This window comes from Plectropomus leopardus, chromosome 20 (genome assembly GCF_026936395.1).
Source record: "Plectropomus leopardus strain MGB_pleo_1.0 chromosome 20, ASM2693639v1, whole genome shotgun sequence".
NCBI classification, from domain to species: Eukaryota; Metazoa; Chordata; class Actinopteri; order Perciformes; family Serranidae; genus Plectropomus; species Plectropomus leopardus.
Window position 1 is genome coordinate 29483745 of NC_142195.1, and position 25866 is coordinate 29509610.

At 37.0% G+C, this 25866-nt stretch overlaps 1 protein-coding gene across 4 annotated transcripts in view; it reads right to left on the reverse strand.

Annotated features, from left to right (window-relative positions):
* mef2ca (myocyte enhancer factor 2ca) overlaps positions 1-25866 on the reverse strand; it is a 66430-nt gene that overhangs the window by 5554 nt on the left and 35010 nt on the right. For all 4 annotated transcript variants that reach the window (XM_088070753.1, XM_088070750.1, XM_088070751.1 and 1 more), the window contains 2 exons: positions 348-477; positions 138-261 (listed from right to left, as the gene is read on the reverse strand). In XM_088070753.1, coding sequence (XP_087926879.1) covers positions 138-261; positions 348-477 — 254 coding nt within the window. The remainder of the gene's footprint in view (positions 1-137; positions 262-347; positions 478-25866) is intronic.

Consider the following 25866-nt stretch of genomic DNA (forward strand, 5'->3'; position numbering starts at 1 on the left):
CAATTTCTGGTTTTAGTCCAAGGAATAAAATGACCCAAAGTTTAACCAAAAAAAAAAAAAATTAATTTTTGTGCTAATCTGTGATGCAAACCGTCTATCTGTCTCACCCTCTCCCTCTCCCACAGACGGGTACTCACCCCATGTGTCCAAGTGCCGAGTGCTGCAGGTTCTGGATCTGCTGTTGCTGCCAGCTCGGTACTGATCCAAGACCAGAACCTCCAAACCCGGACAGCGAGGACAGGTCGTTGCTGAGGGAGAACTCTGAGGGAAAAGCAGAAAATCCTCCACATTAGTCCGATCCTACACGGGGAAGAGCCTCTGGTCCGCTGCTGTTCTGTTATAATCACCTGTGCCATAAGAAGAGGAGAGAGTGGATGGATACCCGCCCATCACCTGACCGGGGAGAGCTGGAGCAGCGATGGACACGGCAGGGGTAGACAGCGTCTGAGCGGTCTGTGAGTGATTTATTCTCTGGTTCTGTGAGGAGATGAGAAATCTATCAGACTTTAACAATACTAATACTTAAGAAGCCATATTCTCTATTTTGGAAAGTATGAATAACAAACTATGAAAATACTGCACGACGAATGTAGTGTGTGACAAAAAAGGCCAAAAATACCTTAACATAGCATGTTGAAAAGATGACAGAAAAAGAAAGACTATAGTATAGCAAAAATGTCAAAGTATAACATGTCCTAAAAACAACTGAAAACACCTCAAAACAGCATAAAATAGCGTGCTGAGACAACCCATAGCATAGAATGTTGCAAAAACAGCCAAAACCACCAAAACATAGCGTGTGGAAAAAATGACAGAAGAAGCAAGGCTATAGTATGGCAAAAAGGTCAAAATATGACATGTCCCAAAAACAGTTGAAAACACCATAAAACAGCATAAAATAGCGTGCTGAAACACGCTATAGCATACACTGTTGCAAAAACGTCGCAAAAACGTCAAAAAAACAAAAAAATTAGCACGTCGAAAAAATGACGAACAGGCAAGGCTATAGTATGGCAAAAAGGTCAAAATATGACATGTCCCAAAAACAGCTGAAAACACCTTAAAACAGCATAAAATAGCATACTGAGACATGCCATAGCATAGACTGTGGCAAAAACGTCAAAAACAACAAAAAATCTAGCATGTTGAAAAAATGACGAACAGGCAAGGCTATAGTATGGATAAAAGGTCAAAATATGACATGTCCCAAAAACAGCCCAAAACACCTCAAAACAGCATAAAATAGCATGCTGACATGCGCCATAGCAAAGACTGTTGCAAAAACGGCCAAAAACCCAAAAATTTAGCACGTCGAAAAAATGACAGAAGAAGCAAGGCTATAGTATGGCAAAAAGGTCAAAATATGACATGTCCCAAAAACAGCTGAAAACACCTCAAAACAGCATAAAATAGCGTGCTGAAACACGCTATAGCATAGACTGTTGCAAAAACGGCCAAAATCCAAAAAATTTAGCACATCAAAAAAATGACAGAAGAAGCAAGGCTATAGTATGGCAAAAATGTCAAATTATGACATGTCCCAAAAACAGCTGAAAACACCTCAAAACAGCATAAAATAGCGTGCTGAAACACGCTATAGCATAGACTGTTGCAAAAACGGCCAAAAACCCAAAAATTTAGCACGTCGAAAAAATGACCGAAAAAGCAAGGCTATAGTATGGAAAGAGGTCAAAATATAACATGTCCCAAAAACAGCCGAAAACACCTCAAAACAGCATAAAATAGCGTGCTGACATGCGCCATTGCAAAGATTGTTGCAAAAACGGCCAAAAACACAAAAATTTAGCACGTCGAAAAAATGACCGAAGAAGCAAGGCTGTAGTATGGCAAAAATGTCAAAATATGACATGTCCCAAAAACAGCCGAAAACACCTCAAAACAGCATAAAATAGCGTGCTGAGACACGCTATAGCATAGACTGTTGCAAAAACGTCAAAAACAACAAAAAATCTAGCATGTTGAAAAAATGACAGAAGAAGCAAGGCTATAGTATGGCAAAAATGTCAAAATATGACATGTCCCAAAAACAGCTGAAAACACCTTAAAACAGCATAGAATAGCGTGCTGAAAAATGCCATAGCATAGACTGTTGCAAAAACGTCAAAAACAACAAAAAATCTAGCATGTTGAAAAAATGACCGAAGAAGCAAGGCTATAGTATGGAAAAATGTCAAAATATGACATGTTCTAAAAACAGCTGAAAACACCTTAAAACAGCATAAAATAGTGTGCTGAAACACACTATAGCATAGACTGTTGCAAAAACGGTCAAAAACCCAAAAATTTAGCACGTCGAAAAAATGACAGAGGAAGCAAGGCTATAGTATGGCAAAAATGTCAAAATATGACATGTCCCAAAAACAGCTGAAAACACCTTAAAACAGCATAAAATAGCGTGCTGAGACACGCTATAGCATACACTGTTGCAAAAACGGCAAAAAAACCAAAAAATTAGCACATCGAAAGAATGACGAACAGGCAAGGCTATAGTATGGCAAAAGGGTCAAAATATGACATGTCACAAAAACAGTTGAAAACAACTCAAAACAGTATAAAATAGTGTGCTGAGACACACCATAGCATAGACTGTTGCAAAAACAACCAAAAACCCAAAAATTTAGCACGTCGAAAAAATGACCGAAGAAGCAACGCTATAGTATGGCAAAAATGTCAAAATATGACATGTCCCAAAAACAGCTGAAAACACCTCAAAACAGCATAAAATAGCATGCTGAAACACGCTATAGCATAGACTGTTGCAAAAACGGCCAAAATCCAAAAAATTTAGCACATCAAAAAAATGACCGAAGAAGCAAGGCTATAGTATGGCAAAAATGTCAAAATATGACATGTCCCAAAAACAGTTGAAAACACCTCAAAACAGTATAAAATAGTGTGCTGAGACACACCATAGCATAGACTGTTGCAAAAATGGCCAAAAACAAAAAACTTTAGCATGTGGAAAAAATGACCGAAGAAGCAAGGCTATAGTATGGCAAAAATGTCAAAATATGACATGTCCCAAAAACAGCTGAAAACACCTTAAAACAGCATAAAATAGCGTGCTGAAACACGCTATAGCAAAGACTATTGCAAAAACGGCCAAAAACACAAAAATTTAGCATGTTGAAAAATTGACCGAAGAAGCAAGGCTATAGTATGGCAAAAATGTCAAAATATGACATGTCCCAAAAACAGTTGAAAACACCTCAAAACAGTATAAAATAGTGTGCTGAGACACACCATAGCATAGACTGTTGCAAAAATGGCCAAAAACAAAAAACTTTAGCATGTGGAAAAAATGACCGAAGAAGCAAGGCTATAGTATGGCAAAAATGTCAAAATATGACATGTCCCAAAAACAGCTGAAAACGCCTCAAAACAGCATAAAATAGCATGCTGACATGCGCCATAGCAAAGACTTGCAAAAACGGCCAAAAACACAAAAATTTAGCATGTTGAAAAAATGACCGAAGAAGCAAGGCTATAGTATGGAAAACGGTCAAAATATGACATGTCCCAAAAACATCCGAAAACACCTCAAAACAGCATAAAATAGCGTGCTGACATGCGCCATAGCAAAGACTGTTGCAAAAACGGCCAAAAACCCAAAAGTTTAGCACGTCGAAAAAATCACAGAAGAAGCAAGGCTATAGTATGGCAAAAGGGTCAAAATATGACATGTCCCAAAAACAGCTAAAAACACCTCAAAACAGCATAAAATAGTGTGCTGAGACACGCTATAGCATAGACTGTTGCAAAAATGGCCAAAAACACAAAAATTTAGCATGTTGAAAAATTGAGCGAAGAAGCAAGGCTATAGTATGGCAAAAATGTCAAAATATGACATGTCCCAAAAACAGCTGAAAACACCTCAAAACATCATAAAATAGCGTGCTGAAACACGCTATAGCAAAGACTGTTGCAAAAACAACCAAAAACCCAAAAGTTTAGCATGTTGAAAAAATGACCGAAGAAGCAAGGCTATAGTATGGAAAACGGTCAAAATATGACATGTCCCAAAAACAGCTAAAAACACCTCAAAACAGCATAAAATAGTGTGCTGAGACACGCTGTAGCATAGACTGTTGCAAAAATGGCCAAAAACACAAAAATTTAGCATGTTGAAAAATTGACCGAAGAAGCAAGGCTATAGTATGGCAAAAATGTCAAAATATGACATGTCCCAAAAACAGCTAAAAACACCTCAAAACAGCATAAAATAGCGTGCTGAGACACGCTATAGCAAAGACTGTTGCAAAACAGCCAAAAACACAAAAATTTAGCATGTTGAAAAAATGACCGAAGAAGCAAGGCTATAGTATGGCAAAAATGTCAAAATATGACATGTCCCAAAAACAGCTAAAAACACCTCAAAACAGCATAAAATAGCGTGCTGAGACACGCTATAGCATACACTGTTGCAAAAACGGCCAAAAACACAAAAATTTAGCATGTTGAAAAAATGACCGAAGAAGCAAGGCTATAGTATGGCAAAAATGTCAAAATATGACATGTCCCAAAAACGGCTAAAAACACCTCAAAACAGCATAAAATAGCGTGCTGAGACACGCTATAGCAAAGACTGTTGCAAAAACAACCAAAAACCCAAAAGTTTAGCATGTTGAAAAAATGACCGAAGAAGCAAGGCTATAGTATGGAAAAAGGTCAAAATATGACATGTTCCAAAAACAGCTAAAAACACCTCAAAACAGCATAAAATAGCGTTCTGACACGCGCCATTGCAAAGACTGTTGCAAAAACGGCCAAAAACACAAAAATTTAGCATGTTGAAAAATTGACCGAAGAAGCAAGGCTATAGTATGGCAAAAATGTCAAAATATGACATTTCCCAAAAACAGCTGAAAACACCTCAAAACAACATAAAATAGCATGCTGAAAAATGCCATAGCATACACTGTTGCAAAAACGGCCAAAAACCCAAAAATTTAGCACGTCGAAAAAATGACCGAAGAAGCAAGGCTATAGTATGGCAAAAATGTCAAAATATGACATGTCCCAAAAACAGCTGAAAACACCTTAAAACAGCATAAAATAGCGTGCTGAGACACGCTATAGCATAGACTGTTGCAAAAACGTCAAAAAAACAGAAAAAATTAGCACGTCGAAAAAATGACGAACAGGCAAGGCTATAGTATGGCAAAAAGGTCAAAATATGACATGTCCCAAAAACAGTTGAAAACACCTCAAAACAGTATAAAATAGTGTGCTGAGACACACCATAGCAAAGACTGTTGCAAAAACGGCCAAAAACAAAAAACTTTAGCATGTGGAAAAAATGACCGAAGAAGCAAGGCTATAGTATGGCAAAAATGTCAAAATATGACATGTCCCAAAAACAGCTGAAAACGCCTCAAAACAGCATAAAATAGCATGCTGACATGCGCCATAGCAAAGACTTGCAAAAACGGCCAAAAACACAAAAATTTAGCACGTCGAAAAAATGACCGAAGAAGCAAGGCTGTAGTATGGCAAAAATGTCAAAATATGACATGTCCCAAAAACAGCCGAAAACACCTCAAAACAGCATAAAATAGCGTGCTGACATGCGCCATTGCAAAAGACTGTTGCAAAAACGGCCAAAAACACAAAAATTTAGCACGTTGAAAAAATGACCGAAGAAGCAAGGCTATAGTATGGCAAAAATGTCAAAATATGACATGTCCCAAAAACAGCTAAAAACACCTCAAAACAGCATAAAATAGCGTGCTCAGACACGCTATAGCATACACTGTTGCAAAAACGGCCAAAAACACAAAAATTTAGCATGTTGAAAAAATGACCGAAGAAGCAAGGCTATAGTATGGAAAACGGTCAAAATATGACATGTCCCAAAAACATCCGAAAACACCTCAAAACAGCATAAAATAGCGTGCTGACATGCGCCATAGCAAAGACTGTTGCAAAAACGGCCAAAAACCCAAAAGTTTAGCACGTCGAAAAAATCACAGAAGAAGCAAGGCTATAGTATGGCAAAAGGGTCAAAATATGACATGTCCCAAAAACAGCTAAAAACACCTCAAAACAGCATAAAATAGTGTGCTGAGACACGCTGTAGCATAGACTGTTGCAAAAATGGCCAAAAACACAAAAATTTAGCATGTTGAAAAAATGACCGAAGAAGCAAGGCTATAGTATGGCAAAAATGTCAAAATATGACATGTCCCAAAAACGGCTAAAAACACCTCAAAACAGCATAAAATAGCGTGCTGAGACACGCTATAGCAAAGACTGTTGCAAAAACAACCAAAAACCCAAAAGTTTAGCATGTTGAAAAAATGACCGAAGAAGCAAGGCTATAGTATGGCAAAAATGTCAAAATATGACATGTCCCAAAAACAGCTAAAAACACCTCAAAACAGCATAAAATAGCGTTCTGACACGCGCCATTGCAAAGACTGTTGCAAAAACGGCCAAAAACACAAAAATTTAGCATGTTGAAAAAATGACCGAAGAAGCAAGGCTATAGTATGGCAAAAGGGTCAAAATATGACATGTCCCAAAAACGGCTAAAAACACCTCAAAACAGCATAAAATAGCGTGCTGAGACACGCTATAGCAAAGACTGTTGCAAAAACAACCAAAAACCCAAAAATTTAGCATGTTGAAAAATTGATTGAAGAAGCAAGGCTATAGTATGGAAAAAGGTCAAAATATGACATGTCCCAAAAACAGCTAAAAACACCTCAAAACAGCATAAAATAGCGTTCTGACACGCGCCATTGCAAAGACTGTTGCAAAAACGGCCAAAAACACAAAAATTTAGCATGTTGAAAAATTGACCGAAGAAGCAAGGCTATAGTATGGCAAAAATGTCAAAATATGACATGTCCCAAAAACAGCTAAAAACACCTCAAAACAGCATAAAATAGCGTTCTGACACGCGCCATTGCAAAGACTGTTGCAAAAACGGCCAAAAACACAAAAATTTAGCATGTTGAAAAATTGACCGAAGAAGCAAGGCTATAGTATGGCAAAAATGTCAAAATATGACATGTCCCAAAAACAGCTAAAAACACCTCAAAACAGCATAAAATAGCGTGCTGAGACACGCTATAGCAAAGACTGTTGCAAAAACAACCAAAAACCCAAAAATTTAGCATGTTGAAAAAATGACCGAAGAAGCAAGGCTATAGTATGGCAAAAATGGTCAAAATATGACGTGTCCCAAAAACAGCCGAAAACACCTCAAAACAGCATAAAATAGCGTTCTGACATGCCATAGCAAAGACTGTTGCAAAACGGCCAAAAACACAAAAATTTAGCATGTTGAAAAATGACTGAAGAAGCAAGGCTATAGTATGGCAAAAATGTCAAAATATGACATGTCCCAAAATAAGCTAAAAACACCTCAAAACAGCATAAAATAGCGTCTTGACATTGATTATTTGATGAGTTTCTTACTTTCTCAAAACGGCCAAAAACACAAAACTTTAGCATGTGGAAAAAATGACCGAAGAAGCAAGGCTATAGTATGGAAAAAGGTCAAAATATGACATGTCCCAAAAACAGCTAAAAACACCTCAAAACAGCATAAAATAGCGTGCTGAGACACGCTATAGCAAAGACTGTTGCAAAAACAACCAAAAACCCAAAAGTTTAGCATGTTGAAAAAATGACCGAAGAAGCAAGGCTATAGTATGGCAAAAATGTCAAAATATGACATGTCCCAAAAACAGCTAAAAACACCTCAAAACAGCATAAAATAAGCTGTTCTGACACAGCGCCATTGCAAAGACTGTTGCAAAAACGGCCAAAAATACAAAAATTTAGCACGTCGAAAAAATGACCGAAGAAGCAAGGCTATAGTATGGCAAAAATGTCAAAATATGACATGTCCCAAAAACAGCTAAAAACACCTCAAAACAGCATAAAATAGTGTGCTGAGACACGCTGTAGCATAGACTGTTGCAAAATGGCTCAAAAACACAAAAATTTAGCATGTTGAAAAATTGACCGAAGAAGCAAGGCTATAGTATGGCAAAAATGTCAAAATATGACATGTCCCAAAAACGGCTAAAAACACCTCAAAACAGCATAAAATAGCGTGCTGAGACACGCTATTGCATAAACTGTTGCAAAACAACCAAAAACCCAAAAAGTTTAGCATGTTGAAAAATGACCGAAGAAGCAAGGCTATAGTATGGAAAAAGGTCAAAATATGACATGTTCCAAAAACAGCTAAAAACACCTCAAAACAGCATAAAATAGCGTTCTGACACGCGCCATTGCAAAGACTGTTGCAAAAACGGCCAAAAACACAAAAATTTAGCATGTTGAAAAATTGACCGAAGAAGCAAGGCTATAGTATGGCAAAAATGTCAAAATATGACATGTCCCAAAAACAGCTAAAAACACCTCAAAACAGCATAAAATAAGCGTTCTGACACGCCATTGCAAAGACTGTTGCAAAAACGGCCAAAAACACAAAAATTTAGCATGTTGAAAAATTGACCGAAGAAGCAAGGCTATAGTATGGCAAAAATGTCAAAATATGACATGTCCCAAAAACAGCTAAAAACACCTCAAAACAGCATAAAATAGCATTCTGACACGCGCCATTGCAAAGACTGTTGCAAAAACGGCCAAAAACACAAAAATTTAGCATGTTGAAAAAATGACCGAAGAAGCAAGGCTATAGTATGGAAAAAGGTCAAAATATGACATGTCCCAAAAACAGCTAAAAACACCTCAAAACAGCATAAAATAGCATTCTGACACGCGCCATTGCAAAGACTGTTGCAAAAACGGCCAAAAACACAAAAATTTAGCATGTTGAAAAAATGACCGAAGAAGCAAGGCTATAGTATGGCAAAATGTCAAAATATGACATGTCCCAAAAACGGCTAAAACACCTCAAAACAGCATAAAATAAGCGTGCTGAGACACGCTATAGCAAAGACTGTTGCAAAAACAACCAAAAACCCAAAAGTTTAGCATGTTGAAAAATGACCGAAGAAGCAAGGCTATAGTATGGAAAACGGTCAAAATATGACATGTCCCAAAAACGGCTAAAAACACCTCAAAACAGCATAAAATAGCGTGCTGAGACACGCTATAGCAAAGACTGTTGCAAAAACAACCAAAAACCCAAAAGTTTAGCATGTTGAAAAAATGACTGAAGAAGCAAGGCTATAGTATGGAAAAAGGTCAAAATATGACATGTCCCAAAAACAGCTAAAAACACCTCAAAACAGCATAAAATAGCATTCTGACACGCGCCATTGCAAAGACTGTTGCAAAAACGGCCAAAAACACAAAAATTTAGCATGTTGAAAAATTGACCGAAGAAGCAAGGCTATAGTATGGCAAAAATGTCAAAATATGACATGTCCCAAAAACAGCTAAAAACAGCTAAAAACAGCATAAAATAGCGTTCTGACACGCGCCATTGCAAAGACTGTTGTAAAAACGGCCAAAAACACAAAAATTTAGCATGTTGAAAAATTGACCGAAGAAGCAAGGCTATAGTATGGCAAAAATGTCAAAATATGACATGTCCCAAAACAGCTAAAAACACCTCAAAACAGCATAAAATAAGCGTTCTGACACGCCATTGCAAAGACTGTTGCAAAACGGCCAAAAACACAAAAATTTAGCAGGTTGAAAAATTGACCGAAGAAGCAAGGCTATAGTATGGCAAAAATGTCAAAATATGACATGTCCCAAAAACGGCTAAAAACACCTCAAAACAGCATAAAATAGCGTGCTGAGACACGCTATAGCAAAGACTGTTGCAAAAACGGCCAAAAACACAAAAATTTAGCATGTTGAAAAATTGACCGAAGAAGTAAGGCTATAGTATGGCAAAAATGTCAAAATATGACATGTCCCAAAAACAGCTAAAAACACCTCAAAACAGCATACAAAAGCGTCCTGACACGCGCCATTGCAAAGACTGTTGCAAAAACGGCCAAAAACACAAAAATTTAGCATGTTGAAAAAATGACCGAAGAAGCAAGGCTATAGTATGGAAAACGGTCAAAATATGACATGTCCCAAAAACAGCCGAAAACACCTCAAAACAGCATAAAATAGCGTGCTGAGACACGCTATAGCAAAGACTGTTGCAAAACAACCAAAAACCAAAAAGTTTAGCATGTTGAAAAAATGACCGAAGAAGCAAGGCTATAGTATGGAAAAAGGTCAAAATATGACATGTTCCAAAAACAGCTAAAAACACCTCAAAACAGCATAAAATAGCGTTCTGACACGCCATTGCAAAGACTGTTGCAAAACGGCCAAAAACACAAAAATTTAGCATGTTGAAAAATTGACCGAAGAAGCAAGGCTATAGTATGGCAAAAATGTCAAAATATGACATGTCCCAAAAACAGCTAAAAACACCTCAAAACAGCATAAAATAGCGTTCTGACACGCGCCATTGCAAAGACTGTTGCAAAACAACCAAAAACACAAAAATTTAGCATGTTGAAAAATTGACCGAAGAAGCAAGGCTATAGTATGGCAAAAATGTCAAAATATGACATGTCCCAAAAACAGCAAAAAACACCTCAAAACAGCATAAAATAGCATTCTGACACGCGCCATTGCAAAGACTGTTGCAAAAACGGCCAAAAACACAAAAATTTAGCATGTTGAAAAATTGACCGAAGAAGCAAGGCTATAGTATGGCAAAAATGTCAAAATATGACATGTCCCAAAACAGCTAAAAACACCTCAAAACGGCATAAAATAGCGTGCTGAGACACGCTATAGCAAAGACTGTTGCAAAAACAACCAAAAACCCAAAAGTTTAGCATGTTGAAAAAATGACCGAAGAAGCAAGGCTATAGTATGGAAAAAGGTCAAAATATGACATGTTCCAAAAACAGCTAAAAACACCTCAAAACAGCATAAAATAGCGTTCTGACACGCGCCATTGCAAAGACTGTTGCTATTACGGCTAAAAACCCAAAATTTTAGCATGTTGAAAAATTGACCGAAGAAGCAAGGTTATAGAATGGCAAAATGTCAAAATATGACATGTCCCAAAAACAGCTAAAAACACCTCAAAACAGCATAAAATAGCGTTCTGACACGCGCCATTGCAAAGACTGTTGCAAAAACGGCCAAAAACACAAAAATTTAGCATGTTGAAAAAATGACCGAAGAAGCAAGGCTATAGTATGGAAAAAGGTCAAAATATGACATGTCCCAAAAACAGCTAAAAACACCTCAAAACAGCATAAAATAGCGTGCTGAGACACGCTATAGCAAAGACTGTTGCAAAAACGGCCAAAAACACAAAAATTTAGCATGTTGAAAAATTGACCGAAGAAGTAAGGCTATAGTATGGCAAAAATGTCAAAATATGACATGTCCCAAAAACAGCTAAAAACACCTCAAAACAGCATAAAATAGCGTTCTGACACGCGCCATTGCAAAGACTGTTGCAAAAACGGCCAAAAACACAAAAATTTAGCATGTTGAAAAATTGACCGAAGAAGCAAGGCTATAGTATGGCAAAAATGTCAAAATATGACATGTCCCAAAAACAGCTAAAAACACCTCAAAACAGCATAAAATAGCGTTCTGACACGCGCCATTGCAAAGACTGTTGCAAAACGGCCAAAAACACAAAAATTTAGCATGTTGAAAATTGACCGAAGAAGCAAGGCTATAGTATGGCAAAAATGTCAAAATATGACATGTCCCAAAAACAGCTAAAAACACCTCAAAACAGCATAAAATAGCGTGCTGAGACACGCTATAGCAAAGACTGTTGCAAAAACAACCAAAAACCCAAAAGTTTAGCATGTTGAAAAAATGACCGAAGAAGCAAGGCTATAGTATGGAAAAAGGTCAAAATATGACATGTTCCAAAAACAGCTAAAAACACCTCAAAACAGCATAAAATAGCGTTCTGACACGCCATTGCAAAGACTGTTGCAAAACAACCAAAAACACAAAAGTTTAGCATGTTGAAAAATGACCGAAGAAGCAAGGCTATAGTATGGCAAAATGTCAAAATATGACATGTCCCAAAAACAGCTAAAACACCTCAAAACAGCATAAAATAGCGTGCTGAGACACGCTTATAGCAAAGACTGTTGCAAAACAACCAAAACCCAAAAGTTTAGCATGTTGAAAAGATGACCGAAGAAGCAAGGCTATAGTATGGAAAAAGGTCAAAATATGACATGTTCCAAAAACAGCTAAAAACACCTCAAAACAGCATAAAATAGCGTTCTGACACGCGCCATTGCAAAGACTGTTGCAAAAACGGCCAAAAACACAAAAATTTAGCATGTTGAAAAAATGACCGAAGAAGCAAGGCTATAGTATGGCAAAAATGTCAAAATATGACATGTCCCAAAAACAGCTAAAAACACCTCAAAACAGCATAAAATAGCGTTCTGACACGCGCCATTGCAAAGACTGTTGCAAAAACGGCCAAAAACACAAAAATTTAGCATGTTGAAAAAATGACCGAAGAAGCAAGGCTATAGTATGGCAAAAGGGTCAAAATATGACATGTCCCAAAAACAGCTAAAAACACCTCAAAACAGCATAAAATAGCGTTCTGACACACGCCATTGCAAAGACTGTTGCAAAAACGGCCAAAAACACAAAAATTTAGCATGTTGAAAAAATGACCGAAGAAGCAAGGCTATAGTATGGCAAAAATGTCAAAATATGACATGTCCCAAAAACAGCTAAAAACACCTCAAAACAGCATAAAATAGCGTGCTGAGACACGCTATAGCAAAGACTGTTGCAAAAACAACCAAAAACCCAAAAGTTTAGCATGTTGAAAAAATGACCGAAGAAGCAAGGCTATAGTATGGCAAAAATGTCAAAATATGACATGTCCCAAAAACAGCTAAAAACACCTCAAAACAGCATAAAATAGCGTTCTGACACGCGCCATTGCAAAGACTGTTGCAAAAACGGCCAAAAACACAAAAATTTAGCATGTTGAAAAATTGACCGAAGAAGCAAGGCTATAGTATGGCAAAAATGTCAAAATATGACATGTCCCAAAAACAGCTAAAAACACCTCAAAACAGCATAAAATAGCGTGCTGAGACACGCTGCCATTGCAAATACTGTTGCAAATATGGCAAAAAACACAAAAATTTAGCATGTTGAAAAATTGACCGAAGAAGCAAGGCTATAGTATGGCAAAAATGTCAAAATATGACATGTCCCAAAAACGGCTAAAAACACCTCAAAACAGCATAAAATAGCGTGCTGAGACACGCTATAGCAAAGACTGTTGCAAAAACAACCAAAAACCCAAAAGTTTAGCATGTTGAAAAAATGACCGAAGAAGCAAGGCTATAGTATGGAAAAAGGTCAAAATATGACATGTTCCAAAAACAGCTAAAAACACCTCAAAACAGCATAAAATAGCGTTCTGACACGCGCCATTGCAAAGACTGTTGCAAAAACAGCCAAAAACACAAAAATTTAGCATGTTGAAAAATTGACCGAAGAAGCAAGGCTATAGTATGGCAAAAATGTCAAAATATGACATGTCCCAAAAACAGCTAAAAACACCTCAAAACAGCATAAAATAGCGTTCTGACACGCGCCATTGCAAAGACTGTTGCAAAAAACGCCAAAAAACACAAAAATTTAGCATGTTGAAAAATTGACCGAAGAAGCAAGGCTATAGTATGGCAAAAATGTCAAAATATGACATGTCCCAAAAACAGCTAAAAACACCTCAAAACAGCATAAAATAGCGTTCTGACACGCGCCATTGCAAAGACTGTTGCAAAAACGGCCAAAAACACAAAAATTTAGCATGTTGAAAAATTGACCGAAGAAGTAAGGCTATAGTATGGAAAAAGGTCAAAATATGACATGTCCCAAAAACAGCTAAAAACACCTCAAAACAGCATAAAATAGCGTTCTGACACGCGCCATTGCAAAGACTGTTGCAAAAACGGCCAAAAACACAAAAATTTAGCATGTTGAAAAAATGACCGAAGAAGCAAGGCTATAGTATGGAAAAAGGTCAAAATATGACATGTCCCAAAAACGGCTAAAAACACCTCAAAACAGCATAAAATAGCGTGCTGAGACACGCTATAGCAAAGACTGTTGCAAAAACAACCAAAAACACAAAAGTTTAGCATGTTGAAAAAATGACCGAAGAAGCAAGGCTATAGTATGGCAAAAATGTCAAAATATGACATGTCCCAAAACAGCTAAAAACACCTCAAAACAGCATAAAATAGCGTGCTGAGACACGCTATAGCAAAGACTGTTGCAAAAACAACCAAAAACCCAAAAGTTTAGCATGTTGAAAAAATGACCGAAGAAGCAAGGCTATAGTATGGAAAAAGGTCAAAATATGACATGTTCCAAAAACAGCTAAAAACACCTCAAAACAGCATAAAATAGCGTTCTGACACGCGCCATTGCAAAGACTGTTGCAAAAACGGCCAAAAACACAAAAATTTAGCATGTTGAAAAAATGACCAAAGAAGCAAGGCTATAGTATGGCAAAAATGTCAAAATATGACATGTCCCAAAAACAGCTAAAAACACCTCAAAACAGCATAAAATAGCATTCTGACACGCGCCATTGCAAAGACTGTTGCAAAAACGGCCAAAAACACAAAAATTTAGCATGTTGAAAAAATGACCGAAGAAGCAAGGCTATAGTATGGCAAAAGGGTCAAAATATGACATGTCCCAAAAACAGCTAAAAACACCTCAAAACAGCATAAAATAGTGTGCTGAGACACGCTGTAGCATAGACTGTTGCAAAAACGGCCAAAAACACAAAAATTTAGCATGTTGAAAAATTGACCGAAGAAGCAAGGCTATAGTATGGCAAAAATGTCAAAATATGCGAAAGCATAGGAATAAGCGGTGAAAAGAAAAGCTGTTTTTCATGACATTGTGTCTTGTACATTGATTATTTGATGAGTTTCATACTTTCTCTGTGTATGTATACGTTTGTTTTTCATTTGGTTTTAAGTTTGGGGAACGTTTTGTTTTTATGTTGATCCATGAGAAAATGTTAATCATAATGTTTGCCAATAAAACTTCCTGTGAAACATTTCATGTGTGTTGCATGTTTTAAAATTTGAAGCACGATATTTATCTCATTTTTGACAACATAGTACACTGTAAGGTGTCTCGATACGCTATTCCATGTCATTTGCAGCTGTTTTTGTGACTTGTCAAATTTTGATAGTGAATAATGTCGAAATATGACATATCCCAGAAACAGCTGAAAACACCATGAAACAGCATAAAACTGCGTGCCGCGACACGCCATAGCATAGACTGTTGCAAAAATGGCTCAAAACAGAAACATTTAGCACATCGAAAAAATGACTGAAGAAGCAAGGCTATAGTATGGCAAAAATGTCAAAATATGACATGTCCCAAAAACAGCTAAAAACACCTCAAAACAGCATAAAATAGCATTCTGACACGCGCCATTGCAAAGACTGTTGCAAAAACGGCCAAAAACACAAAAATTTAGCATGTTGAAAAATTGACCGAAGAAGCAAGGCTATAGTATGGCAAAAATGTCAAAATATGACATGTCCCAAAAACAGCTAAAAACACCTCAAAACAGCATAAAATAGCATTCTGACACGCGCCATTGCAAAGACTGTTGCAAAAACGGCCAAAAACACAAAAATTTAGCATGTTGAAAAAATGACCGAAGAAGCAAGGCTATAGTATGGCAAAAATGTCAAAATATGACATGTCCCAAAAACGGCTAAAAACACCTCAAAACAGCATAAAATAGCGTGCTGAGACACGCTATAGCAAAGACTGTTGCAAAAACAACCAAAAACCCAAAAGTTTAGCATGTTGAAAAAATGACCGAAGAAGCAAGGCTATAGTATGGAAAAAGGTCAAAATATGACATGTCCCAAAAACAGCTAAAAACACCTCAAAACAGCATAAAATAGTGTGCTGAGACACGCTATAGCATAGACTGTTGCAAAAACAACCAAAAACCCAAAAAGTTTAGCATGTTGAAAAATGACTGAAGAAGCAAGGCTATAGTATGGCAAAAAGGTCAAAATATGACATGTTCCAAAAACAGCCGAAAACACCACAAAACAGCATAAAATAGCATTCTGACACGCGCCATTGCAAAGACTGTTGCAAAAACGGCCAAAAACACAAAAATTTAGCATGTTGAAAAATTGACCGAAGAAGCAAGGCTATAGTATGGCAAAAATGTCAAAATATGACATGTCCCAAAAACAGCTAAAAACACCTCAAAACAGCATAAAATAGCGTTCTGACACGCGCCATTGCAAAGACTGTTGCAAAACGGCCAAAACACAAAAATTTAGCATGTTGAAAAATTGACCGAAGAAGCAAGGCTATAGTATGGAAAAATGTCAAAATATGACATGTCCCAAAAACAGCTAAAAACACCTCAAAACAGCATAAAATAGCGTTCTGACACGCGCCATTGCAAAGACTGTTGCAAAAACGGCCAAAAACACAAAAATTTAGCATGTTGAAAAAATGACCGAAGAAGCAAGGCTATAGTATGGCAAAAGGGTCAAAATATGACATGTCCCAAAAACGGCTAAAAACACCTCAAAACAGCATAAAATAGCGTGCTGAGACACGCTATAGCAAAGACTGTTGCAAAAACGGCCAAAAACACAAAAATTTAGCATGTTGAAAAATTGACCCGAAGAAGCAAGGCTATAGTATGGCAAAAATGTCAAAATATGACATGTCCCAAAAACAGCTAAAAACACCTCAAAACAGCATAAAATAGCGTTCTGACACGCGCCATTGCAAAGACTGTTGCAAAAACGGCCAAAAACACAAAAATTTAGCATGTTGAAAAATTGACCGAAGAAGCAAGGCTATAGTATGGCAAAAATGTCAAAATATGACATGTCCCAAAAACAGCTGAAAACACCTCAAAACAGCATAAAATAGCGTGCTGAGACACGCTATAGCAAAGACTGTTGCAAAAACAACCAAAAACCCAAAAGTTTAGCATGTTGAAAAAATGACCGAAGAAGCAAGGCTATAGTATGGAAAAAGGTCAAAATATGACATGTTCCAAAAACAGCTAAAAACACCTCAAAACAGCATAAAATAGCGTTCTGACACGCGCCATTGCAAAGACTGTTGCAAAAACGGCCAAAAACACAAAAATTTAGCATGTTGAAAAATTGACCGAAGAAGCAAGGCTATAGTATGGCAAAAATGTCAAAATATGACATGTCCCAAAAACAGCTAAAAACACCTCAAAACAGCATAAAATAGCATTCTGACACGCGCCATTGCAAAGACTGTTGCAAAAAGCCAAAAACACAAAAATTTAGCATGTTGAAAAAATGACCGAAGAAGCAAGGCTATAGTATGGCAAAAATGTCAAAATATGACATGTCCCAAAAACAGCTAAAACCACCTCAAAACAGCATAAAATAGTGTGCTGAGACACGCTGTAGCATAGACTGTTGCAAAAATGGCCAAAAACACAAAAATTTAGCATGTTGAAAAATTGACCGAAGAAGCAAGGCTATAGTATGGCAAAATGTCAAAATATGACATGTCCCAAAAACGGCTAAAAACACCTCAAAACAGCATAAAATAGCGTGCTGAGACACGCTATAGCAAAGACTGTTGCAAAAACAACCAAAAACCCAAAAGTTTAGCATGTTGAAAAAATGACCGAAGAAGCAAGGCTATAGTATGGAAAAAGGTCAAAATATGACATGTTCCAAAAACAGCTAAAAACACCTCAAAACAGCATAAAATAGCGTTCTGACACGCGCCATTGCAAAGACTGTTGCAAAAACGGCCAAAAACACAAAAATTTAGCATGTTGAAAAAATGACCGAAGAAGCAAGGCTATAGTATGGCAAAAATGTCAAAATATGACATGTCCCAAAACAGCTAAAACACCTCAAAACAGCATAAAATAGCGTTCTGACACGCGCCATTGCAAAGACTGTTGCAAAAACGGCCAAAAACACAAAAATTTAGCATGTTGAAAAATTGACCGAAGAAGCAAGGCTATAGTATGGAAAAAATGTCAAAATATGACATGTCCCAAAAACAGCTAAAAACACCTCAAAACAGCATAAAATAGCGTTCTGACACGCGCCATTGCAAAGACTGTTGCAAAACGGCCAAAAACACAAAAATTTAGCATGTTGAAAAATTGACCGAAGAAGCAAGTCTATAGTAAGGAAAAAATGTCAAAATATGACATGTCCCAAAAACAGCTAAAAACACCTCAAAACAGCATAAAATAGCATTCTGACACGCGCCATTGCAAAGACTGTTGCAAAAACGGCCAAAAACACAAAAATTTAGCATGTTGAAAAAATGACCGAAGAAGCAAGGCTATAGTATGGCAAAAATGTCAAAATATGACATGTCCCAAAAACAGCTAAAAACACCTCAAAACAGCATAAAATAGCGTGCTGAGACACGCTGTAGCAAAGACTGTTGCAAAAACAGCCAAAACACAAAAATTTAGCATGTTGAAAAATTGACCGAAGAAGCAAGGCTATAGTATGGCAAAAATGTCAAAATATGACATGTCCCAAAAACAGCTAAAAACACCTCAAAACAGCATAAAATAGCATTCTGACACGTGCCATTGCAAAGACTGTTGCAAAAACAGCCAAAAACACAAAAATTTAGCATGTTGAAAAAATGACCGAAGAAGCAAGGCTATAGTATGGAAAAAGGTCAAAATATGACATGTTCCAAAAACAGCTAAAAACACCTCAAAACAGCATAAAATAGCGTTCTGACACGCGCCATTGCAAAGACTGTTGTAAAAACGGCCAAAAACACAAAAATTTAGCATGTTGAAAAATTGACCGAAGAAGCAAGGCTATAGTATGGCAAAAATGTCAAAATATGACATGTCCCAAAAACAGCTGAAAACACCTCAAAACAGCATAAAATAGCGTTCTGACACGCGCCATTGCAAAGACTGTTGCAAAAACGGCCAAAAACACAAAAATTTAGCATGTTGAAAAATTGACCGAAGAAGCAAGGCTATAGTATGGCAAAAATGGTCAAAATATGACATGTCCCAAAAACAGCCGAAAACACCTCAAAACAGCACAAAATAGCATGCTGACATGCGCTATAGCATACACTGTTGCAAAAACGGCCAAAAAGACAAAACTTTAGGACGTCGAAAAAATGACTGAAGAAGCAAGGCTATAGTATGGAAAAAATGTCAAAATATGCGAAAGCATAGGAATAAGCGGTGAAAAGAAAAGCTGTTTTTCATGACATTGTGTCTTGTACATTGATTATTTGATGAGTTTCATACTTTCTCTGTGTATGTATACGTTTGTTTTTCATTTGGTTTTAAGTTTGGGGAACGTTTTGTTTTTATGTTGATCCATGAGAAAATGTTAATCATAATGTTTGCCAATAAAACTTCCTGTGAAACATTTCATGTGTGTTGCATGTTTTAAAATTTGAAGCACGATATTTATCTCATTTTTGACAACATAGTACACTGTAAGGTGTCTCGATACGCTATTCCATGTCATTTGCAGCTGTTTTTGTGACTTGTCAAATTTTGATAGTGAATAATGTCGAAATATGACATATCCCAGAAACAGCTGAAAACACCATGAAACAGCATAAAACTGCGTGCCGCGACACGCCATAGCATAGACTGTTGCAAAAATGGCTCAAAACAGAAACATTTAGCACGTCCAAAAAATGACAGAGGAAGCAAGGCTATAGTATGGCAAAAAGGTCAAAATATAACAAATCCCCAAAACAGCTGTAAACACCTTAAAACAGCATAAAATAGTGTGCTGAAACACGCCATAGCATACACTGTTGCAAAAATGACCCAAAACACAAACATTTAGCACATCAAAAAAATGACCGAAGAAGCAAGGCTATAGTATGGCAAAAAGGTCAAAATATGACATGTCCCAAAAACAGCTAAAAACACCTCAAAACAGCATAAAATAGCGTGCTGAGACACGCTATAGCACAGACTGGTGCAAAAACGGTCAAAAACCCAAAAATTTAGCACGTCGAAAAAATGACCGAAGAAGCAAGGCTATAGTATGGCAAAAAGGTCAAAATATGACATGTCCCAAAAACAGCTAAAAACACCTCAAAACAGCATAAAATAGCGTGCTGACATGCGCCATTGCAAAAGACTGTTGCAAAAACGGTCAAAAACACAAAAATTTAGCATGTTGAAAAATTGACCGAAGAAGCAAGGCTATAGTATGGAAAAAGGTCAAAATATGACATGTCCCAAAAACGGCTAAAAACACCTCAAAACAGCATAAAATAGCGTGCTGAGACACGCTATAGCAAAGACTGTTGCAAAAACAACCAAAAACCCAAAAGTTTAGCATGTTGAAAAAATGACCGAAGAAGCAAGGCTATAGTATGGAAAAAGGTCAAAATATGACATGTTCCAAAAACAGCTAAAAACACCTCAAAACAGCATAAAATAGCGTGCTGACATGCGCCATTGCAAAAGACTGTTGCAAAAACGGTCAAAAACACAAAAATTTAGCACATCGAAAAAATGACCGAAGAAGCAAGGCTATAGTATGGCAAAAATGTCAAAATATGACATGTCCCAAAAACAGCTGAAAACACCTTAAAACGTCATAAAATAGCGTGCTGACATGCGCCATAGCAAAGACTGTTGCAAAACGGTCAAAAACACAAAATTTAGCATGTTGAAAAATTGACCGAAGAAGCAAGGCTATAGTATGGCAAAAATGTCAAAATATGACATGTCCCAAAAACAGCTAAAAACACCTCAAAACAGCATAAAATAGCGTTCTGACACGCCATTGCAAAGACTGTTGCAAAAACGGCCAAAAACACAAAAATTTAGCATGTTGAAAAATTGACCGAAGAAGCAAGGCTATAGTATGGAAAAAGGTCAAAATATGACATGTCCCAAAAACAGCTAAAAACACCTCAAAACAGCATAAAATAGCGTGCTGAGACACGCTATAGCAAAGACTGTTGCAAAAACGGCCAAAAACACAAAAATTTAGCATGTTGAAAAAATGACCGAAGAAGCAAGGCTATAGTATGGAAAAAGGTCAAAATATGACATGTTCCAAAAACAGCTAAAAACACCTCAAAACAGCATAAAATAGCGTGCTGAGACACGCTATAGCAAAGACTGTTGCAAAAACAACCAAAAAACCAAAAGTGTAGCATGTTGAAAAATGACCGAAGAAGCAAGGCTATAGTATGGAAAAAGGTCAAAATATGACATGTTCCAAAAACAGCTAAAAACACCTCAAAACAGCATAAAATAGCGTGCTGACATGCACCATAGCAAAGACTGTTGCAAAAACGGCCAAAAAAACAAACATTTAGCACGTCGAAAAAATGACAGAGGAAGCAAGGCTATAGTATGGCAAAAATGTCAAAATATGACATGTTCCAAAACGGCTAAAAACACCTCAAAACAGCATAAAATAGCGTGCTGAGACACGCTATAGCAAAGACTGTTGCAAAAACGGCCAAAAACACAAAAATTTAGCATGTTGAAAAATTGACCGAAGAAGTAAGGCTATAGTATGGAAAACGGTCAAAATATGACGTGTCCCAAAAACATCCGAAAACACCTCAAAACAGCATAAAATAGCGTGCTGACACGCGCCATTGCAAAGACTGTTGCAAAAACGGCCAAAAACACAAAAATTTAGCATGTTGAAAAATTGACCGAAGAAGCAAGGCTATAGTATGGCAAAAATGTCAAAATATGACATGTCCCAAAAACAGCTAAAAACACCTCAAAACAGCATAAAATAGTGTGCTGAGACACGCTATAGCATAGACTGTTGCAAAAACGGCCAAAAACCCAAAAATTTAGCACATCGAAAAAATGACCGAAGAAGCAAGGCTATAGTATGGCAAAAAGGTCAAAATATGACATGTCCCAAAAACAGCTAAAAACACCTCAAAACAGCATAAAATAGTGTGCTGAGACACGCTATAGCAAAGACTATTGCAAAAACGGCCAACAACACAAAAATTTAGCATGTTGAAAAAATTACCGAAGAAGGAAGGCTATAGTATGGAAAAATGTCAAAATATGACATGTTCTAAAAACAGCTGAAAACACCTTAAAACAGCATAAAATAGTGTGCTGACATGCGCCATAGCAAAGACTGTTGCAAAAACAACCAAAAACCCAAAAGTTTAGCATGTTGAAAAATTGACCGAAGAAGCAAGGCTATAGTATGGCAAAAATGTCAAAATATGACATGTCCCAAAAACAGCTGAAAACACCTTAAAACATCATAAAATAGCGTGCTGAAACACGCTATAGCAAAGACTGTTGCAAAAACAACCAAAAACCCAAAAGTTTAGCATGTTGAAAAATTGACCGAAGAAGCAAGGCTATAGTATGGCAAAAATGTCAAAATATGACATGTCCCAAAAACAGCTGAAAACACCTTAAAACGTCATAAAATAGCGTGCTGACACACGCCATAGCAAAGACTGTTGCAAAAACGGCCAAAAACACAAAAATTTAGCATGTTGAAAAATTGACCGAAGAAGCAAGGCTATAGTATGGCAAAAAGGTCAAAATATAACATGTCCCAAAAACAGCCGAAAACACCTCAAAACATCATAAAATAGCGTGCTGAAACACGCCATAGCATACACTGTTGCAAAAACGGCCAAAAACCCAAAAATTTAGCACATCGAAAAAATGACCGAAGAAGCAAGGCTATAGTATGGCAAAAATGTCAAAATATGACATGTCCCAAAAACAGCTGAAAACACCTTAAAACAGCATAAAATAGCGTGCTGAGACACACCATAGCATACACTGTTGCAAAAACGGCCAAAAACCCAAAAATTTAGCACGTCGAAAAAATGACCGAAGAAGCAAGGCTATAGTATGGCAAAAAGGTCAAAATATGACATGTCCCAAAAACAGCTGAAAACACCTTAAAACAGCATAAAATAGCGTGCTGAAACATGCCATAGCATAGACTGTTGCAAAAATGGCCAAAAACACAAAAATTTTGCACGTCGAAAAAATGACAGAAGAAGCAAGGCTATAGTATGGAAAAAGGTCAAAATATAACATGTCCCAAAAACAGCCGAAAACACCTCAAAACAGCATAAAATAGCGTTCTGACACGCGCCATTGCAAAGACTGTTGCAAAAACGGCCAAAAACCCAAAAATTTAGCACGTCGAAAAAATGACAGAAGAAGCAAGGCTATAGTATGGCAAAAATGTCAAAATATGACATGTCCCAAAAACAGCTAAAAACACCTTAAAACAGCATAAAATAGTGTGCTGAAACACGCCATAGCATACACTGTTGCAAAAATGACCCAAAACACAAACATTTAGCATGTTGAAAAAATGACCAAATAAGCAAGGCTATAGTATGGAAAAAGGTCAAAATATGACATGTTCCAAAAACAGCTAAAAACACTTCAAAACAGCATAAAATAGCGTTCTGACACGCGCCATTGCAAAGACTGTTGCAAAAACGGCCAAAACCACAAAAATTTAGCATGTTGAAAAATTGACCGAAGAAGCAAGGCTATAGTATGGCAAAAATGTCAAAATATGACATGTCCCAAAAACAGCTAAAAACACCTCAAAACAGCATAAAATAGCGTTCTGACACGCGCCATTGCAAAGACTGTTGCAAAAACGGCCAAAAACACAAAAATTTAGCATGTTGAAAAAATGACCGAAGAAGCAAGGCTATAGTATGGCAAAAATGTCAAAATATGACATGTCCCAAAAACAGCTAAAAACACCTTAAAACAGCATAAAATAGCGTGCTGAGACACGCTGTAGCATAGACTGTTGCAAAAACGGTCAAAAACACAAAAATTTAGCACATCGAAAAAATGACCGAAGAAGCAAGGCTATAGTATGGAAAAAGGTCAAAATATGACATGTCCCAAAAACAGCTAAAAACACCTTAAAACAGCATAAAATAGCGTGCTGAGACACGCTGTAGCATAGACTGTTGCAAAAACGGCCAAAAACACAAAAATTTAGCATGTTGAAAAAATGACCAAATAAGCAAGGCTATAGTATGGAAAAAGGTCAAAATATGACATGTTCCAAAAACAGCTAAAAACACCTCAAAACAGCATAAAATAGCGTTCTGACACGCGCCATTGCAAAGACTGTTGCAAAAACGGCCAAAAACACAAAAATTTAGCATGTTGAAAAAATGACCGAAGAAGCAAGGCTATAGTATGGAAAAAGGTCAAAATATGACATGTCCCAAAAACAGCTAAAAACACCTCAAAACAGCATAAAATAGCGTGCTGAGACACGCTGTAGCAAAGACTGTTGCAAAAATGGCCAAAAACACAAACATTTAGCATGTTGAAAAATTGACCGAAGAAGCAAGGCTATAGTATGGAAAGAGGTCAAAATATAACATGTCCCAAAAACAGCTGAAAACACCTTAAAACGTCATAAAATAGCGTGCTGACATGCGCCATAGCAAAGACTGTTGCAAAAACAACCAAAAACCCAAAAGTTTAGCATGTTGAAAAAATGACAGAAGAAGCAAGGCTATAGTATGGCAAAAAGGTCAAAATATGACATATCCCAAAAACAGCTGAAAACACCTTAAAACATCATAAAATAGTATGCTGAAACATGCCATAGCATAGACTGTTGCAAAAACGGCCAAAAAAAACAAAAATTTAGCACTTCGAAAAAATGACTGAAGAAGCAAGGCTATAGTATGGCAAAAATGTCAAAATATAACACGTCCCAAAAATGGCTGAAAACACCTTAAAACAGCACAAAATAGCATGGTGACATGCGCTATAGCAAAGACTATTGCAAAAACGGCCAACAACACAAAAATTTAGCATGTTGAAAAATTGACCGAATAAGCAAGGCTATAGTATGGCAAAAATGTCAAAATATGACATTTCCCAAAAACAGCTGAAAACACCTTAAAACAGCATAAAATAGCGTGCTGAGACACGTTGTAGCAAAGACTGTTGCAAAAATGGCCAAAAACACAAAAGTTTAGCACATCGAAAAACTAACAGAAGAAGCAAGGCTATAGTATGGCAAAAATGTCAAAATATGACACGTCCCAAAAACAGCTGAAAACACCTTAAAACAGCACAAAATAGCGTGCTGACATGCGCTATAGCAAAGACTATTGCAAAAACGGCCAAAAACACAAAAATTTAGCACGTCGAAAAAATGACAGAAGAAGCAAGGCTATAGTATGGCAAAAATGTCAAAAAATGACATGTCCCCAAAACAGCTGAAAACACCTTAAAACAGCATAAAATAGCGTGCTGAGACACGCCATAGCATACACTGTTGCAAAAACGGCCAAAAACCCAAAGTTTAGCACGTCGAAAAAATGACCGAAGAAGCCAGGCTATAGTATGGCAAAAATGTCAAAATATGACAGGTTCCATAAAAAGCTGAAAACACCTCAAAACAGCACAAAATAGCGTGACATGCGCCATTGCAAAGACTATTGCAAAAACGGCCAACAACACAAAAATTTAGCACTTCGAAAAAATGACTGAAGAAGCAAGGCTATAGTATGGCAAAAATGTCAAAATTTAACATGTCCCAAAAACAGCCGAAAACATCTCAAAACATCATAAAATAGCGTGCTGACATGCGCCATTGCATACACTGTTGCAAAAACGGCCAAAAACCCAAAAATTTAGCACTTCGAAAAAATGACCGAAGAAGCAAGGCTATAGTATGGCAAAAATGTCAAAATATGACACGTCCCAAAAATGGCTGAAAACACCTTAAAACAGCACAAAATAGCATGGTGACATGCGCTATAGCAAAGACTATTGCAAAAACGGCCAACAACACAAAAATTTAGCATGTTGAAAAAATG